The 20547-nt window shown below is 36.0% G+C and overlaps 1 protein-coding gene and 1 pseudogene across 1 annotated transcript in view; one reads left to right on the top strand and one right to left on the bottom strand.

The window, feature by feature from the left end:
* Window positions 1–20547, top strand: part of FBXO11 (F-box protein 11) — an 89732-nt gene that overhangs the window by 67789 nt on the left and 1396 nt on the right. Inside the window, exons 6-22 of the mRNA XM_066267080.1 lie at window positions 1743–1826; window positions 1904–2036; window positions 3343–3449; window positions 3529–3640; window positions 3726–3832; window positions 3917–4054; window positions 10083–10300; window positions 11780–11865; window positions 13518–13612; window positions 14941–15063; window positions 15151–15236; window positions 15851–15927; window positions 16014–16157; window positions 18618–18728; window positions 19438–19545; window positions 19853–19961; window positions 20440–20538. Coding sequence (XP_066123177.1) covers window positions 1743–1826; window positions 1904–2036; window positions 3343–3449; window positions 3529–3640; window positions 3726–3832; window positions 3917–4054; window positions 10083–10300; window positions 11780–11865; window positions 13518–13612; window positions 14941–15063; window positions 15151–15236; window positions 15851–15927; window positions 16014–16157; window positions 18618–18728; window positions 19438–19545; window positions 19853–19961; window positions 20440–20538 — 1937 coding nt within the window. The remainder of the gene's footprint in view (window positions 1–1742; window positions 1827–1903; window positions 2037–3342; window positions 3450–3528; window positions 3641–3725; window positions 3833–3916; window positions 4055–10082; window positions 10301–11779; window positions 11866–13517; window positions 13613–14940; window positions 15064–15150; window positions 15237–15850; window positions 15928–16013; window positions 16158–18617; window positions 18729–19437; window positions 19546–19852; window positions 19962–20439; window positions 20539–20547) is intronic.
* LOC136332725 (U6 spliceosomal RNA) lies at window positions 8728–8827 on the bottom strand (annotated as a pseudogene).

The raw sequence follows: 20547 nt of genomic DNA, 5'->3' as shown, positions 1-20547 counted from the left end.
CCTTTAGAAAAAATTTAAACTCACTCTGTAAGATATTTGTATTGTCAAACAAACCCGGTGATGAAAAGGGGAAATGTTCCAGGTATTTCGTGACTTACTGAAAGAAATAATTTTGCTGCATTCATAGCAACAGGTATACTGACCCTAGTGAAGTAACAGATACTACAAAGGAATATGAATCACAGAACAAAGACATATAACTTGACAATAAATAAAATAATTGTGTTTTTAAAAAATTAAATCTTTTTTTTTAATTCAAAGAGAGAAGGAGAGGCAGAAAGACAGACTCCTGCATTGCCTGACCAGAATTCACCCAACAAGCCCACTACAGGACAATGCTCTGTCCATTGGGGCCTTGCTTCATTGCCCAGCAACTGAGCTCTTCTTAGTGCCTGAGGTGGAGGCCATGGAGCCATCCTCAGTGCCCGGGGCCAACTCGCTCCAATCGAGCCATGGATGCAGGAGGGGAAAAGAAAGAGAGAGAAGCAGGAGGGGGAGTGATGGAGAAGCAGACATACACTTCACCTGTGTGCCCTGATCAGGAATCAAACACAGGGCATCCACACGCCAGGCCAATGCTCTACCACTGAGCCAACTGGCCAGGGCCAAATCTCTAAAATAGATTTTTAAGCCAATGAAAATTTATCAACCAATAAAATATTCAACAATTTCACTAATGACATATTTATTTGTAATTTAAGTAGTGACAGTAAACATCAGTAACCTAAGAGCAGTTATACTTTCTATGGGTCTGTTTAAACTTTATTTAAATTATTAGTTTGGCCTGGCCAGGCAGTGGCACAGTGGATAGAGCATTGGCCCAGGACACAAGAGGGCCCAGGTTTGACACTCTAAGGTCATCAGCTTGAGCATGGGATCATAGACATGAGCCCAAGGTTGTTGGCTTGAGCAAGGGGTCACTGGCTCAGCTGGAGCCCTCTGGTCAAGGCACATATGAGAAAGCAATCAATGAACAACTAAGGTGCCACAACAAAGAATTGATGCTTCTCATCTCTCTCTCTCTTTCTGTCTGTCCCTCTTTCTGTTTCTCTCTCTGTCTCTGTCTCTGTGTGTCTCTCGCTAAAAAATAAAAAATTACTAGCCCTGGCCAGATAGCTCAGTTGATTAGAGCATCACCCAAAAGTGCTGAGGTGATCTGTTCAATCCCCAGTCAGGGCACATAAAGGAACAGATCAGTGTTCCTGTCTCATGCTCTCTCTGCTTTCCTCTCCCTCTAAAATCAATAAAATAAACATTAACAAATTTTTTTAATTATTAGTGTTCAGTAGTTGTTTTAAAGCTTCACATTTAGCTTATTTTCCTATAGTCCTTTACAAGTGGTGCTCAGCTACAGTGATTTTGCTCCACAGGAAACATTTGGCAACTTCTGGAGACATTTTTAGTTGTCACAATTAGAGAAGAGGATGCTACTGGTAGTTAGTGAGTAGAGACCAGGAATGCTGCTAAACATTCTATAATCACAAGAAAGCCCCCACAACAAAGAACTCTCTGTCCCAAAATACCAGTAGTGCTGAGAGGAGAAACTTTGTCCTTTCTTACTATATAGTTACTACTCAGTCATAAGCTCTCCCAGATTTTAAATTGCACTACACAACAAAAAATTAGTTGGAATAATTGATATTTTTTAATATTTAATTTAGAATATTTATACAGTACTAAATTTAGAATATAATTTCTTTTTCTTTTTTTATTTTTTATTTTTATATTTTTTTGACATTTAGTATAAAGGTGCACATGTAAAGCCAGGATTTGCTGAACATTTCTACAGTAACCCTGCAAGATATAAAGGAAGAGAAAATATGTTGGTATGTTTGATCTGTATTTTTATAGGGCTTTAAATGGTAATCTTTCAGTTCTGTACTGACGTTTTGTTTTTTTCTAGTATTATGATACAATTGAAGATGCCCTTGGTGGGGTACAAGAAGCTCATTTTGATGGACTTATCTTTGTTCATTCTGGAATATATACTGATGAATGGATATATATTGAATCTCCAATCACCATGATTGGTGCAGGTATTTTGAAATGCATTTTCATTAGAATTTTAACATTTTATTTACATAATGAGTTTATAAAATGGTAGTGACTTATAAGTGAACCTTGATAATACCTTAATAGGAAAGAATAAGAATTAAATATCATACATATTTTACATGATAGAAAACAAGAGAGTCCAGAAATTATGGAAGTTTCTTTTAAAGAAATATGTTTATTTCTTGATGCCAGTACTACTTTGTCCAGTTGCCTTAGTTATTCATTAAGGGGAAAAAAATATTTGTTTTATGTTAAATATTTTTGTGCTATATAAAGGCTGTTTTTATGATCAAGTGTCTTAAGAATAAATATAGTAAATAATTTGTTGAGAACTGATCAGTCATTTGAAGATTTTATTCTATCTCTTGATGATTTTTTAAGGATATAGTACATAGACCATTTAAGATGGTTAGTAATTATTATTTGTTAATGAAATTTGCATTTACTGCTTCTTCTGCTTTCCTCTCCCATTTTCACCATGAAGAAAAAGGGGTAAAAGTGTAGAAAATTTCTGCCTAGTGATTTTTATTTTTAAATCAGGGACAGTTTTGGAAATAAGTTTAAATAAAGAGGTTTCTCTGGATATTAAATACTGTTTGTAGTTTAATCTTATTAGAAGTATTATATCATACATAGATTTCAATATAATACTCAAATAATATCTATATTAACTATGACTGCCTATATTAAAGGCCAGTGAAACATAGTTATCAATAAAATGAATAGTAGTCCTCTCTACCCAATGATTTTTAAAAGTTCTCCCTCCCCTCCAAAATACTCAAAAACAATAAAAAGTGTTCTATTACTAGTTTTATAGCAAAGTATTTTTACTATGTTTTTAAAGTGCATTTTAAAAAGTAATTTTTTTCTTTTTTTGTATTTTTCTAAAGTGAGAAGCAGGGAGGCAGAGAGACAGACTCCCACATGCGCCGACCAGGATCTACCTGGCAAGCCCACTAGGGGGCGTCGCTCCATTGTAAGCAAAGCCATTCTAGCGCCTGAGGCAGAGGCCATGGAGCCATCCTCAGCACCTGGTCCAACTATGCCCCAGTGGAGCCTTGGCTGTGGGAGGGGAAGAGAGAGACAGAGAGGAAGGAGAGGGGGAGGGTTGGAGAAGCAGATGGGCACTTTTCCTGTGTGCCCTGGCCGGGAATTGAACCCAGGACTTCCACACACCAGGCCAACACTCTACCACTGAGCCAACCGGCCAGGGCCTAAAAAGTAATTTTTAAATTAACATTTTATCTGACTAATAAGGGTAATATACTTTAAATATTTTTTCCACAGCACCTGGAAAAGTAGCAGACAAAGTTATAATTGAAAACACTAGAGATTCAACCTTTGTTTTTATGGAAGGTTCTGAAGATGCGTATGTTGGCTATATGACAATAAGGGTAAGAAGTGTTAAGATTTAAAATATGTTGAAATCATTAAAACAGTGGTTGTTTATTTAACAAAATTTCTACTTTTCAGTTTAACCCTGATGACAAATCTGCTCAACACCACAATGCACACCACTGCTTAGAGATTACAGTAAATTGTAGTCCAATTATTGATCACTGTATCATCCGAAGTACATGTACAGGTTAGTGTTTCCTTTGTATTTTACAATAAAATGAGTCACTATGTTGTTGCCCAGTAGGTGTTTAAATAAAATACTTTTCTTTCAGTTGGCTCTGCAGTATGTGTTAGTGGTCAAGGCGCATGTCCCACTATCAAGCATTGTAATATCAGTGACTGTGAAAATGTTGGACTTTATATAACAGATCATGCACAGGTATTTTTATTTTATTTTGTGGTTTTATTTTTTTTAAATATTTTTGAAGCTTTACTAATGTTTGTTTATGATTAATTGTTGTAGGGAATATATGAGGATAATGAAATTTCCAATAATGCTTTAGCTGGGATTTGGGTTAAAAATCATGGAAACCCAATTATTAGACGGAATCATATTCATCATGGGCGTGATGTTGGTGTATTCACATTTGATCATGGCATGGTAAGAACATTTATTCTTTTTTTTATTTTATTTTTATTTTTTTTATTTTTCTGAAGTGAGAAGCAGGGAGGCAGAGAGACAGACTCCCCTGTGCTCCCAACTGGGATCCACCCTGGTAAGCCAACTATGGGGCGATGCTCTGCCCATCTGGGGCGTTGCTCCATTGCAACCGGAGCCATTTTAGCACCTGAGGCAGAGGCCATGGAGCCATCCTCAGTACCTGGGCCAACTTTGCTCCAGTGGAGCCTTGATTGCTGGAGGGGAAGAGAGAGATAGAGAGAAAGGAGGGGGGAAGAGTAGAGAAGCAGATGGGCACTTCTCCTGTGTGCCCTGGCCAGGAATCGAACCTGGGACTTCCACACACCAGGCCGATGTTCTACCACTGAGCAAACCAGCCAGGGCAAACATTTACTCTTAATAGAAAAGCTAACATCATATCAGTTAAATTTCAAATAGGTTTCAGCATTTTATCACCACCAAACTATCCGCATTGCAGAGTATAGGTTTAAAAGATATTTCAGCATTATATTTTAAAATCAATATGTAGTTTTCTATAAATGCATGGATCTCACACTATAATCATGTAGAAAAAAGATGGAGTCCTTAGGGAATTGATGTGACATTTGAGAGGATTAATGTCTAATCCAGGAGTTCTCAAATGTAAGTGTGCATAAAAATCACCCATATATATTATAAATGAGATATTTTTCAAGGACCAGGCACAGGATATGCATTTTTATCAGTGTCATAAGTGAGTTTAATACAGGTTGTTTGTAGACTACATTTTGAGAAGTAATGGTTTCATTATTAGTTTGATACCATTTTATTCCTCTTAATTTTTTTTGACTGGAATAACTTTAATAAGAGACACAGTGATGGTAAAATATAATTCTAAAACTGTTATACAGCAGTTAATTAGGCATCTCCATGGATGGTATGTTTTAAATACCATGTCATTTTACACAATTTTCAAAAAACTTTTTGAGCAATATTAGGCTATTTCAAAATAATGTTCTTGGGTGTTTATTCAGTATTCTTTTCACTTAATGTCTGATTTTCATAGAGATAATTTTCAACTCCTAGTATACAGCATTGGCAAAGTTTTTTGATGAGTCAGATGGAAGGAGGAGGAAGTGGTGACTTGGAGGCAGAGGCACAGAGTGTTATAGTGAAGTTTTGTTTTCGTTTCATGGTGTTAGTCAAGCAACTCGGGAAACGAGATTCACATACAAATTATCAGTGAAGGAAATTTTTTATTTTCATCATTTATGCCTAGAACCTTAACAGAAAAGTTTTTTAAACTGAACCAGACTACGAGAAGTAAGCCCTTTTATCAAGTCAGATTAGACCTAAATAGTTGCAGAACATAACAGTTCATAATTATTCCTGGGGTACCTATAACCTGAGAAAACAGTTCACTTCAGCTTGGGTTGTAGCATGGGCCTGTTGATAAGAAAGCAGAGTGGAGATCACTATTTGCCCTTCTCCAGCTAGAATAAAGAAATTGACATTTTGTTGCAAATTTTAGTTTTTTTTTAAGAAGGTGGGCATTGGGGAGTCTGGGCAAAGGTATGGAGGATGTCAAAACCAAGGAATCTTGAGACCTTGCTCTGTCTTAGAGGCCTGCTCTGATTATAGTTCCTGAATGGTCTCTTATTTTTGTAATGGAACTATATATCATGCTAGTATTTCTTTGCCTATGTTGCCTATAGTTTATTTTTTATAGATTTGGGTTTGAAATTTATATAACTTTTTTTAAACAACTCTGGGCAGTGCTACAGATAGATATTCCCATTAAGGGTTAATGAAGAGATTTACAAATACAAATTCCCTTACAGATTTGTAAGGGAAGGATCAAAATAGAGTATATCTTAGGACTATCTTTGTGTTTTAATATCAATATTACGACAAAATCCTTTGGTGTAGAGTGTTCTTCCATTCCAAGTACAGCAAGTCCTCAAATAACATCGTTTTGTTATACTATTGATTAAAATAAATAAATAGATTGTTGGCTGGGGCCACTGTCTGTGGGCAGTTAGCACGTTCTCTCCATAACTGTGTGTGCTTTCTCCTGGTGTTCCAGTTTCTTCTCGCATCCCAAAGATGTGCACATTAGGTTAATTGGCATCTAAAACATGAGTGTGCCCTAAGGTAGAAAAGCATCCTGTCCAGGTTGGGTTCTTCCCTACTCTGTGAACTGCAGGTAGGCTCCAGCTCCCCAGTGACCTGAACTGGAATAAGCAGGTTGGAAAATAATTATTGTTTTTATTTACCTTTTGTCCTTTTTATCACAGTTTCTCCATTCCTGAATTTTTTATTTTGACTTAATCTTAGAACGGCTGAGCTTTTTCATCTAGCCACTTTTATTTTTTAAAGAAGGGTTTTTGGGTATTGTGGCTCGATTCTGGCCACTCGAGAGTGATGGAGTATACAATTTTGTTTATACCTGTACATTCTTTCCCTCAGAATTCTATAGTCATTTTTATATTTCTAACATTGGACATGGCAGAGAAGTCCAGGGTTTAGTGGGGGGAGGTATTTTTCCTTTTCTAGTGGAGATTTGCTTGTTTGCCTCAGTATTCATACGTGGATTTTGTTATTTTTAATGTGTTGTTTTACTATTTATCTGTCCCATATGTTCCTTTCTTTAGAAACTTAGCTATCTTCTCTATTTTTTTTATATTGCTATATTCTTTTCCTTTAACTTTTGTGTGCTTTCTTCAAATCTTTTGTGTTTTTATACAGTCTCCCTAGTTTTGTCTATTTTTTGTTTTGTTTCCAGTTGGTTTATATCTCTAATTTTTTAATGTATATTTATTTCATAGAATCTAATGTACATAAAAGTAGAGAGAATAGTATATACCCATTTTCCACCTTAAAAAACTATCAATTTATGGCCAACTTGGTTTCAGCGATACCTTCTCACTCAGTCCTATTCTTTATTCTCTGGATTATTTTGAAGCAGATTCTGATATCAATATCTCATCTGTAAATATATATCATGTATCTTTAAAAGATGGGAGTCTTGGCCCTGGCCGGTTCACTCAGTGGTAGAGTATCCTGTGGATTCACTTAATGTCTGATTTTCATAGAGATAATTTTCAACTCCTAGTATACAGCATCCACCGTGTGGATGTCCCAGATTCGATTCCCAGTCAGGGCACACAGGAGAAGCACCCATCTGCTTCTTCACCCCCTCCCCCTCTCGCTTCTCTTCCTCTCCCTCTCCTCCCTCCCCCTTCCTCCTCCCCACCTGCAGCCATGGCTCTATGAAAGTGAGTTGTCCCTACACTCTGAGGATGGCTCTGGTTGCAATGGAGCAAAGCCCCAGATGGACAGAGCATCGCCGCCTAGTAGGCTTGCCAGGTGGATCCCAGACAGAGTGTATGCAGGACTCTGTCTCTGCCTCCCCTCCACTCACTAAATAATAATAAAGAAAGAAAAAAGAATTGGCTAAAAGAATCGAAAGTATAGGCCTCTAAATAAAATAAAATAAAATAAAGTGGCCTGCTGTGTGCCTCAGTAAACTTGTGGATCTGGTAGACTCTCTTATTGTACAAAATTAAAGCCTAAAGAAAACAAAGAAAATTCCCACATTTGAAGAATGCTTAGTCAATACAGAACAAAGTATACTTGCAATACTAGTTACTAGTATTTGTTAGTATGCTTAACTAGGATAGCTAGGTCACAACAGTGGCCTCTTACTGGAATCTTTATGGAAGCCCAATTAATAGCACACCTTTCTTGCCACATTCTGAACAAATTAAGAAATAAAGCCATGAAGTAGCATGAGGAGGCTGAAATATTTATTACTCTTGAGAGGTTATGTTGGAAGGTACGGCTTAGAATGAGAACAAAATTGAGTTTAACTAAACCCCAAAATTAAATGGGCTTACACACTCAGTCATAGGCAGTGTTCATTATAGTAGCAGAAGACATACTACCTAAGGGTGTGGCTCACTTCCTTGAGGAAAAGAGTGAAACTGAATTGAGCATATTCATTTTATTCTTTCACAGGTTTACCCAGACGTATGTTATTTAGTTTTAGGCAGACAAGAACTAAGACATAATTTGCACTTTATCTCTGGAAAATGAAACCTGAAAACTACTTCTAAATGTTATACTGAGAGGTTCATGTTCTTTTATTTTTTTTAATTGATTTTAGAAAGAGAGGAAGGAAGGAAGAAACATTGATTTGCTATTCCACTTATTCATGCATTCATATGTGCCCTAACCAAGGATTGAACCCACAGCCCTGGCACATGGGGTTGCTCAGGGCAAAGATCCCTTTTCTTAAAGAGTTAAATATGTAGTGTACTAGAGTATTCAGAATTACATCCTGTTTTAAACTCTTCTAGATTTCTACAGCAAGAAGTTTGTCAAATCCTACGTGAGTGCTTGCTATGTAGGGAAGTCTTAGATAGATTTTACTCTTTAGGAGCTTATGATCAGGTACAAACAGATATGACAGATACAGACAGTACAATACATGCAAGTAACAATAGAAAATACTTAATGCCAAAGGGAATTGAACGAGACAAGAGCACATTTGGTTTATATACATATTATATAGTGAAAAGTCATGATTTTGCGATTGATTGCCACATATTGTGCTTTGACTCATTGTTTGCTCCAAGCTAACCCCAGGGGTGTGGGGACTCTGGGGCACTACACAAAATAGAGAACACTTCGCTAATTTGTGCATCATCCTTGTGCAGGGGCCATGCTAATGTCTGTATCATTTCGATTTTAGTACATGTACCGCCAGAGCAAGCATGAGCACATTCAGTTTTGTTTTGTTTTGTTTTTTTCTTGGGCTCCAGTGGAGGGAGGACTGAGAGTACTAGAGTCGTGTGAGGAGAGTGTGAAATTGGTGGCCTGGGGAAAAACATGGTAGGGGACAGCCACCAGCACCCCTGAAGTGATAGACAAGGGGAATAAAATGGCTTTTAGAAGTGCCATCTTATCTTATTTTTTCTTTTACTATTCTATTTTGGTTGAGCCTTAGAACTTAAGATATCAGTATTACAATACTGTTGTTCTCATTATAAAGTAAGTAAAACATGTCCACTGTAGAAAATTTAAGAAATTCAGAGATGTATAGAGGCTATGAAAATCCTTTATAATACTACTACTCAGATGATCATATCCTTATATTTTTAAGTGTTCAAGTTTATGTTTAAATAAAATTGAGATCATACTTACTGTATACGTACTGTTCTTTTCATTTAATATAATACGTACACAATAAGCATAAGTTTTTTTTTTTAGAGAGAGAGAGAGACGGAGAGAGATGAGAAACATCAACTCATTCTTGCAGCACCTTTGTTGTTCTTTGATTGCTTTCTCATATGTGCCTTGCAGGGAGGTGGAGGTAGGCTCCAGCTGAGCCGGTGATCCCTTGCTCAAGCTGGTGAGCCCATGCTCAAGCCAGTGACCTTGGGGTTTTGAACCTGGGTCCTCAGCGTCCCAGGCCGACACTTTATTCACTGCACCACTACCTGGTCAGGCACTAGTCTTCAAACACATTTTATTTAGCCATTTCACTGTTATTAGGCTAGGATTAAAATGATTTTGTTTGTTTTTTTCTGTAGACTCTTAACTATATCCTTAGGTCAACTTTTTAGAAGTTGGTTTCTTGGGACATTTTTAAGGCAACAAGAATTTAATTTTTTAAATACTTGGATATCTTTTGTCAAATGAGATACACACACACACACACATACACACAGTACATAATTTTGAGTAATGGTATTTATTTGTATTTATTGAGTGAATCTTTCCTTATTTTTCTTTCCTGGCACTAAATATATTCAGACTAATTAGAGGATATGTAGTTCTGTTGTACTAAAATTACAACATTTCTTTCCCTATTTATCATTGTAAATTTAGTGTATATCTGTCTATGTTTTAATCTTGCTCTTGAACGTCTCTAACACTTAGTTTTGAAGTGTACATTAAAAAGATTTTTTTAATGTTTATTTTTGGAAAGTGGCCTTATCTTCAGGTTTAATCTCTGTATTTTCAGGGTTACTTTGAAAGTTGTAACATACACAGAAACAGGATAGCAGGCTTTGAAGTAAAGGCCTATGCTAACCCCACGGTGGTTCGATGTGAAATTCATCATGGGCAGACTGGAGGAATATATGTCCATGAAAAGGGAAGAGGACAATTCATAGAGAATAAAATCTATGCAAACAACTTTGCAGGTGTATGGATTACCTCAAATAGTGACCCGACAATAAGGTACAATATATACAATGAATGGAAATTGTTTTTTTACTTTGTTCTATAAGAAAAGTCAAGATACGTAGCTTTAACTCTTATTAATGTTTTTTCCTAGACATCTGATTACTGTAAAATAACCTTTCCTAGTAGAAGTCTGTGAATCTGAATGAGGATAGCTATTCCATTTATTTGTTGTGTATTCTGTTCACTTTTTATTAGTGATCTAAGACATGCAGAATATTACTTTATGAACAATTTGAAATGCTGTGATTTTAACTTTAAATTCATCAAAATGCATTGTAGATGAGTAAAAAGGGGTGTGACCTTCTCTAGAAATCAGAATGATCTTTCATTTTTTCTCTGAGAGTGAGCCAATAGAATAACTCAGGAAACTAATTATCTCAAAAATTCTTTAACAGAGATACCAACTGTAGCAAAAAGCCAAAACTTTAAGCCGTCACTTTTTTTAATAGTTCCTACCACTCCCTCTGGCCACAGTGAGGAAACAAGTTGATCCAGTCTTAAAGGCATTGGTTAAGACTGTGGAACAGAACTTTATAATTTAATTACAGACCATGAAGTATTTTTAATTGTCAAGTTTTATTTTCCATTTTACTAATATTCAGCAAGTATTTCTAGATTAACTATAAAAGAAAGTTATTTTGAATGTGTTAACTGTTTTCAGGGTTGTTTTTAAGAATGCTGTTTTGTCTAGCTCAGCGGTTCTCAACCTGTGGGTCGCGACCCCGGCGGGGGTCAAACGACCAAAACACAGGGGTCGCCTAAAGCCTGTGTTTTTATTTAAAAATGTATAATAAATATGAATTTTCCGATGGCTTTAGGCGACCCCTGTGTTTTGGTCGTTTGACCCCCGCCGGGGTCGCGACCCACAGGTTGAGAACCGCTGGTCTAGGTATTAGATGGCATTTTCAAAGCTTTAGGTCTTAGAACTAGAAGGGAGTTTAGAAATCATCTAGTCCAGGGGTCCCCAAACTACGGCCAGCGCCACATGCAGCCCCCTGAGGCTGTTTATCCGGCCCCCACCGCACTTCCGGAAGGGGCACCTCTTTCATTGGTGGTCAGTGAAAGGAGCACATTGACCATCTCATTAGCCAAAAGCAGGCCCATAGTTCCCATTGAAATACTGGTCAGTTTGTTGATTTAAATTTACTTGTTCTTTATTTTAAATATTGTATTTGTTCCCGTTTTGTTTTTTTTACTTTAAAATAACATACGTGCAGTGTGCATAGGGATTTGTTCAGTTTTTTTTATAGTCCGGCCCTCTAGCAGTCTGAGGGACAGTGAACTGGCCCCCTGTGTAAAAAGTTTGGGGACCCCTGATCTAGTCTGAGTCCCTCATGAGATGAATTAGAAAACTGAGGACCATAGAAGTTAAATAATATCCAAGGTCACATGACCATGAGTGGCTTACAGTTAATTGTATAAAACACATACGCTTTGCTGAAGAGATGCTTATCTTTATTTTACATATTATAGGGGGAATTCTATATTTAATGGAAATCAAGGGGGAGTTTACATCTTTGGTGATGGGAGAGGCCTTATTGAAGGAAATGACATTTATGGTAAGCATGATTTTGTTCTATAAAATTTTAGAGCTTAATCTGCCTTCCTCACATTAGCAAAATAGACCAGTTTAAAACTATCCCAGTAGAACTGATCTAATTTTTTAAGTTCTCATTAAAGACTATCTGTGATATTTATTCATTTAAACAGTTATTAAATACCTTCTATGTACCTGGCACTATGCCAGATATCAAGGAAGAAAATATAAATAAGGTAGGTAAATAGTGTCAGGTAATATCCGTAGTTTCCTTAAATTGATTCTATTGTTTAATAATTAATCAATTATTTCTGTAGTAATTTGGTACTTTAGTACTAACAAGAAAGGAAAAATATGCTGACCTGTGGTGGCGCAGTGGATAAATCATCGACCTGGAATGCTGAGGTTGCTGGTTCGAAACCCCAAGCTTACCTGGTCAAGGCACATGTGGAAAGCAACTACTTACTATGGGTTAATGCTTTCTGCTTCTCTCCTTTTCCTTTTCTCTCTCTTTCCTCTTTCTAAAATATCAATAAGTAAAATTAAAAATGTGCGTGTGTGTAGAGGGAAAATACTTAATCATTTAAACTTTTGAACTATTGCCTGACCTGTGGTGGCGCAATGGGATAAAACGTCGACCTGGAACACTGAGGTTGCCAGTTTGAAACCTGGGCTTGCCTGGTCAAAACACATATGGAAGTTGGTGCTTCCTGCTCCTCCCCCCTTTTCTCTCTCTCTCTCTCTCTCTCTCTCTCTCTCTCCTCTCTAAAAATAGAATAAAGTCTTTAAAATAAACTTTTGAAGTATTAATTTGGCAAATTACTGAATATCTGTGTGCTAGAGCACTGATATGTTCCTGGACTTTCTCTTTTGCTAACAGCTGATAATACTGACATAAAGCTTACTCAATGCCAGGCACTATTCTGAGCACCTTATCTAAATTAAGTAGTATAATACATCAACTCTGTGAAGTAGATACTATCAAATATCCCCACTTAGTGATCAGGAAATACAGAGAGGTTAAATAACTTTTTCAGCCTGACCAGGCAGTGGTACAGTTGATAGAGCATCGGCTTGGGATGCTGAGGACCCAGTTTTGAAACCCCGGGGTTGCCAGCTTGAGCGTGGGATCAGACATGTTCTCATGGTCGATGGTTTTGAGCCCAAGGTCACTGGCCTAAGCAAGGAGTCACTGGCTCAGCTGGAGCCCCCCCCCCCTCAAGGCAAATATGCGAAAGCAACCAATGAACAACTGAGGTGCCCTAACAAAGAATTGATGCTTCTCATCTCTCTCCTTTTCTGTCTGTCCCTCTCTCTCTCTCTTTCCCCCACCTCCCACCCTCTCCCCCCCCCCTTTAAAAAAAAAACAACTTAATCACAGAAAGTAGGTAGAATTCCTGGGATTTAAAACTATGCAGCCTGGCCAAGACTTCTACCCTCAACCATTATACCTATATATTGTACTGTGTACAATCCTGTACATCTTTTTACACGCGTAGTTCCTCTAGTCTTGTCTTGTAATACTGATGGACCATAAGTATCTTTCTGAAATGACATATTTCACAAAATTGTACTTTTTACTAAATTTCTAGTAAGAATTGTATCTACTACATAAAACTTTTACTGTTTTACTAGGCTTCATATGTTGACAGTGTAACTTTTACTTTTAAATAGGAAATGCATTAGCAGGAATTCAGATTAGGACAAACAGTTGTCCAATTGTTCGACATAACAAAATTCATGATGGCCAGCATGGTGGGATTTATGTGGTAAGTTAATGAATACAGTTCTAGAATTTCATACATCAGCAGGACAAAATGGAGAAGGGCAGAATTATGTCTAGCTTGAGGTAGGCCAGCTTCTAGAGACTATGAATTTGTGACTGTCTTTTAATATTTAGAAAATAAATATGACTCTTTATTTTCCCTGCCAGTATATATAAATGACTTTTAATTTATAGTATGTGTAGTATATGTGTAGTTTTCTTAAAATTCAATCAACTAGCCTGACCAGGCAGTGGCGCAGTGGATAAAGCGTCGGACTGGGAGGACCCAGGTTCGAGACCCCGAGGTCGCCAGCTTGAGCGTGAGCTCATCTGGTTTGAGCAAAAGCTCACCAGCTTGGACCCAGGGTCACTGGCTTGAGCAAGGGGTTACTCGGCCTGCTGAAGGCCCACGGTCAAGGCACATATGAGAAAGCAATCAATGAACAACTAAGGTGTCACAATGTGCAACGAAAAACTAATGATTGATGCTTATCTCTCTGTTCCTGTCTGTCCCTGTCTATCCCTCTCTCTGACTCTCTCTGGAAAAAAAAAAGAAAAAGAAAAATTCAATCAACTAACTAAATTTAAACATAGGAGACACCGTTTTATTAAAGTTAGTTATAATTGGTGATATGGGCTAAACTGTTTCCTCTAACAACTAACTGAGTTGTATTTGTTGCACTGGAATTTTGCTGATGTAACGACTGTATGAATCTGAAATTTTCCAAAAGTAGTATCACTGAAAATACTAATAACACTAGACTTAACTATTTTTATCTTCTGAAAAATAGCCAATTTTTATTTGAATTTATGTTGAAACATAATTGAGCATCTTACGAAATTTTAAAACTTCTATGTCTTCTGTCACTATGGCATGTGAAATTGTTACAACTGATTCAAGTAAGAAAATAATAGGATCCAAATTTCTGAAATATCTTTGTGATGACTAATTTTTATTTATTTATAGAAATAATTATCTTAAATCTTCTCAAAATAAAAATGTTAAGAATCTGAAACCTTATTTTGAAGTGATTGAAACAACTATTAAATGACAGCTCTTTAGTTTTGCTATATATCTTAGACTGAAGCAAATTATTTTGCTAAAAAATATTGCATACTACTGCTCTTAACTTTGTTAGATTTAAAAGTACAAAACCACATAACAGTGTAAAACTTAGCAGCCTAAGCTTAGAGGCTACATAAAAATGTTATCATTGCTTCCTTAAACAAAAATTAAGTTTTTTCGTTAAAACTGTCTTTAAAGCAGGGAATACATTATTAACTCCTTGCTTATACAAAATATGTATTGTAATCAATGTAACTTTTATTTAGCATGAGAAAGGACAAGGGGTCATAGAAGAGAACGAAGTTTATAGTAATACTCTGGCTGGAGTCTGGGTGACAACTGGCAGCACTCCAGTATTGAGAAGAAACAGGATACACAGTGGCAAGCAGGTAGAATTTTCTTGGACTCTTGTATGGGAAATAATTGTTTTGTAAACACTTTAGACATTTGAAAAATAAAATTTTTTTAAATTTTAGGTTGGTGTTTATTTTTATGACAATGGACATGGAGTGCTAGAGGACAATGATATCTATAATCATATGTATTCAGGGGTTCAGATAAGGTAAATTTTTCACATTTGGCTTTCTTTTGGGAAGGAGTGGGGAATATGTGGAGTATATAGAAGAAATTTTCTTGTTATTTCGTACTATCTTTATTCCCTTTTTTGTAAGTATATTCATACTCTGTCATACTCTTGGCTTAAATTGTCTGTCTATAACTTTTCTTGGACTAGTTGATGACAGCATTCAGTGTACTCCATCATCCTTGGGTAGTGGAAGGTAATGTAAAAATACTTGTGAGCTATGCCTAACGTAGGCACCTGTAAAGGGGAAGCTTTTTTGTTTTTATGCTATTTCTGCAAAATTTTTTTACACCTATATTTTAATTCAACCCTTCATTTTACCTGAGGGGAGTATACAATAATAGTTAATCTTATCTTCCTTTAGTTTACATGTTAAGAAACTCTATACTAATAAAGTATTCATACTTTCTGTGGGAAATAGAATTAAGCTAAATAAAACCAGTTTCTTTATTGACACCCTCAGAGCATTTTGAAGGACTCCATTGTATGGTTAATTCTTACTATGATTAATGTGGATTTTTCCAGTTACCTCATCTAACATGGGATGTGGGAGTAGAAGCAATTAAAATGGCAGTTTTCTATTCTATCCACAGGACTGGAAGCAACCCCAAAATTAGGCGCAACAAAATCTGGGGAGGACAGAATGGTGGGATCCTAGTTTATAATTCTGGTATGTGTAATCTTGCATCTTTTTCTCAGTGCTAAGTCTTTATGAATATACTTTCTAAGTAACAACCTAAATTTTTGCATTTTTAGGTTTAGGCTGTATAGAAGACAATGAAATATTTGACAATGCAATGGCTGGAGTCTGGATTAAGACAGATAGTAACCCTACACTAAGAAGAAATAAAATCCATGATGGAAGAGATGGTGGCATCTGTATATTTAATGGGGGTCGAGGTATTACTAATTTTGCACTAGTAAAAACCCCAGTTTTTCATTATTCGTCCATGTCTTTAACTATCAATGACATTGCCAATTAACATACTATAAAGGAATCGATCTCAATTTTTTCTTTATCAAGTCTTGAGATGGTTTAGATTAGTGCCTCTAGTTAAAAAAATACAACAGTTTACAGAATTTTTTACATTCTGTAGACACATTGAGTGTGCCAGTTGTTAAGGCTTTTTTAAGGTACCAGAATATTACAGGCTCTCAGACTTACTATTCAGAAGAGTGATATACTAAACTTCAGTCAAGTTATAGAACCAGGTTTGAGAAATTAATCAGTCTGTAAATGTATGAAAATGTCTTTAATAGATAAGTACTGCTTAGTACCTGTTTACAATTATGTTTGCTGGAGAATGGAATTAATGAAGCTAAGGTGTGCTGGGTTTGGTATCCATAAAGATCAACTCACTTTGCAATGAGGCAGAAGTTACACCATCCCTGCCCTTTACAAATTCATGTTCATGAAGTGACTGGAAAACACCGTCTAATGCAAATTTAAAATGTCAGTAACCCAACATTGTGTACTTACCTTACAGGGAAGGATAGCTAGTTTATTACCTAACATATCAAGATTTAATCAACAAAATTTACTGCTGCAACCAAGTAATAATGTTGATTCTATTAATGACTTGGACTCTCCAGTTTATAATTTAATAATTCAATAAAGTAACATCTGTGATAGAAGTCTTCACAAAATATGAAGAAACACAGTACAGAATGGTGATTTTATTTGAAAAATGAGTATTTACTGGAAAATGGGGCTGGGGGTCTCTGGGAAGCAGGCCATTCCAGGTAAAGCATAATTCCTTCATTTGTTACTACTAAGTGAACATTACTACATCCAGAAAGTTTAGCCTAAAGGAGTGGCACATTGTAAACAAAAGTCTAAATGAAACAAAGTGGTTCAGTAAGGCAAAAAAGGCACTTAAAAGTTAAGCCTGGAGAGGGAGCAAAGCCCAAATCATGAGGCTTTGTATATACAGTATGGAGTTTGGACGATTCTTAACCATAGCTAGCATCTGAGGAGGTTAGTGGACACATGCAGTAGAGGCAGGGACTTGGAATACCATATCCCCCATGTATAAGACGCACCGTAATTTTGGGGCCTGAAATTTGAAAATTGTGTTACATTCAAGTTTTATTCATCATAAAATTCATACAACTCATCACTGTCAAAACTCCCATCCATTAGCTTGTCCTCATCATTGATGACAAATCACTGTCTTCATATATTGCTTCGTCCTCAGTTCCATCTATGGTATTTGAAATGCCACTACCACTGTATAAGACACACCCAGTTTTTAGGCCCCCAATTTTTTTTAAAAGGGTGCATCTTACACATGGAGAAATATGGTAAGTCTTCTCCAGAGAAAAAGGAATTCAGCTGTCAATACTGTGAAATACTAGGTGGGTCAAATAGCTACAAAAATAAAAACATCTCACATCTTTAGGGAGCAGAGACAATTCACAATCATATAATTCACTGTGTATAAAGTTTTATGGGAGTAATATTAGCAAAAAATTGGTGCCATGTACTTTTACTTTGTACTTTAACTCAATTTAATCCTCATAATAACTACATGTGGTAGGTGATAGCATGCCCATTTTACAGATAAGTAATTTGGCCAGTCAGAGCTAGTAAGCAGTGGAGTCAGTACTTGGAGGCCATAAGTCAGTAATTATTAAACTGCCAAGAGAGAATAAAACATTTGATGGAAGGAAACTGAAAGCTTCCCAGAGAAAATGGCATTATGTGAAGAAAGTGTAGAGTGCTTGGCATTCCAGGGAGAGGAAATAATATAAGCCAAAGGCATTAGGGAATAAAATACTCAGAGTGAGACAAAGAAGTAGTTTAGGGAAATATTTTGAATGGCTTTATATGGCAAGTTAATTTAAAACTTATGAAAGGGTTTTGTTTTTTTTTTAAGCAGAGAAGGGACATAATGTTTTAATAACCTGAAAAAAATAATGCATTAAGAGACTGGAATAAAGGAAATTGATCCAGGAATCATAGTAATAATGGCCAGAAATAATTAATAAAACTAGAGGGTACAAAGGCCCTAAAAATACATTTCAAAGTAATTAATTTTAAGTCAGCAGTGTTCAGTGAATCAGCTATGTGTAAGACACAGAAGATGTAATAGTAAACTAGACATGGTCCCTGCAACCATGGAACTTGGAAGTTTATTGGTTAGAACGATTACTTGCAATTTTTTTCAACTTTTGGCTAAATCCTACCTTAAATACTTGAATTGCTCATTAACTGTCTTTCTGGCTGAAAAGTTAATCCTAATTCTGTAAATTTTACAATGCGCAGTTAAATATTTTTTTAAAAACTTAACACCATCAAAGACTAGTAAATTTTGTTATTTGCCATTAGCCTTAATCTGAGGAAATATTTTATTATAGGTCTCCTTGAAGAAAATGATATTTTCAGGAATGCTCAAGCAGGTGTTCTCATCAGCACTAATAGTCATCCAGTCTTAAGAAAAAACAGAATATTTGATGGATTTGCTGCAGGTTTGTATTTTCTTTTGTTACCTGTAGCTTGTTTTCTTCTATAAAGGGGTTGGTTTTTAACATCTTCTCTTTTAATAACTAAAGGTGTGCTCAGTATACTGCAAAAGGGACTGAATGCCTGTCTGTCAGCAGTTGGTTATGAAAGTACCTGATCCAAGTCTGGATTTTTGTACTCTTAAGATAAACAAGAATATTGTTCTTGCTGTTCAGTAATAATTATGAAACATTGGGATAAAATAAGTGCGGCTTTGTAGTACTACCATTAGGAATACAGATAAATTCCAGCCCTTTGCCCTCATACTTTTTTTAAATCTTAGTAAATGAAATCAAGTTACCATGCATATAATTTCAATTTTGCTAGTGAAAACATCTAGTTCCTTTTCAATACATAAACCAGCTGCTACCCTAAACATGTATTATCCGCCCTAAGTTTACAAAGAAACTTTAAAATGTTACTAAGTGATGAACAATCTTGTATCACACCAGTATAGTGGATTAACAGTGGTGAATGTTACTGTGAATAAGTCAAATAAAAATGGGCATGCCGGGTGGATCCCAGTTGGGCGCATGCGGGAGTCTGTCAGACTGTCTATCCCCGTTTCCAGCTTCAGAAAACTACAAAAAAAAAAAAAATGCACTTTATCCCCTAGTTTATATACATTTGATATAAAAGTAAAGTGGTGCATATGCTGTTTAAATTTTACTTCAGGTATTGAAATTACAAATCATGCAACTGCAACACTGGAAGGCAATCAGATTTTTAACAACCGGTTTGGAGGCTTATTTTTAGCATCTGGTGTTAATGTGACAATGAAAGGTATGTTAAAGTCTAAATTCTGCCTATACATACATGAAATAATGCCACAAAAAGAATCAAAAGAAAGCCACTCTTCAATAATTTGATTCCTTCTATTACTGCAAAGTTAGCAACAACTCAGAAACTATTTTTACAGAAAAAAAGTTTTGACGTCTTCTAGTTGGAATGTCCTGCATAAGGAAAATCTATTTCTATTCTTAGTTTACTTCATTGGTTAACTTCTCTTGACTCTTCTGTAGAATAATCCTGTATTTTATCTCGCTCAAGTCTTTGTCCAGTAGAACTTGACTTGTTTTTTTTATTACAGATAACAAAATAATGAACAATCAAGATGCCATAGAAAAGGCTGTTAGTAGAGGCCAATGTTTATATAAAATATCAAGTTATACCAGCTATCCCATGCATGATTTCTACAGGTATATATTTAAATTATTTAATCCAGAAAAGGAGTAATTTACTTTCTTATACTGGTAAAAACTAGCATTTTAAGATTTTCCTCCCAGAATAATTTGGGTATTTTGTAACTGCAAATTTCTGACTGTCCCCATTGAGTTCTATGATCAGTCTACTTGAGGATCCAGTATTTGGATCCTTAAATATGGGGAAGGTACATACAAGTCACTACGTGTTCCATACATCCCTGTGACTGAGTTGTTGCTTCTCCTCTCCTCAGAATTGGTTCAGCAGTGCTTAACAGGAAAGTTTCAACTGCCTATCTACAACTTATAAATTTTCTTAAGTAGAGCTGGAAATTCATTTACTCAGTTTGTGGGCTGGAGCCACAAATTCCTCTTTTGTAAGCCAGAGTTCATAGGGTAATACATACAACAAAACAAAATGCAGTTATTTTGAGTAACATGTTCAAGAAAAGTAATGTAAGCTTTTGCTTTTTAGGTGTCACACTTGTAACACCACAGATCGAAATGCCATATGTGTGAACTGCATTAAAAAATGCCATCAAGGACATGATGTAGAATTTATTAGACACGATAGGTATGTAGC

Source organism: Saccopteryx bilineata, chromosome 3, assembly GCF_036850765.1.
Source record: "Saccopteryx bilineata isolate mSacBil1 chromosome 3, mSacBil1_pri_phased_curated, whole genome shotgun sequence".
NCBI lineage: Eukaryota > Metazoa > Chordata > Mammalia > Chiroptera > Emballonuridae > Saccopteryx > Saccopteryx bilineata.
The sequence above is the reverse complement of the archived record's forward strand: the minus strand, read 5'-3'. Positions and strand labels throughout refer to the sequence as shown.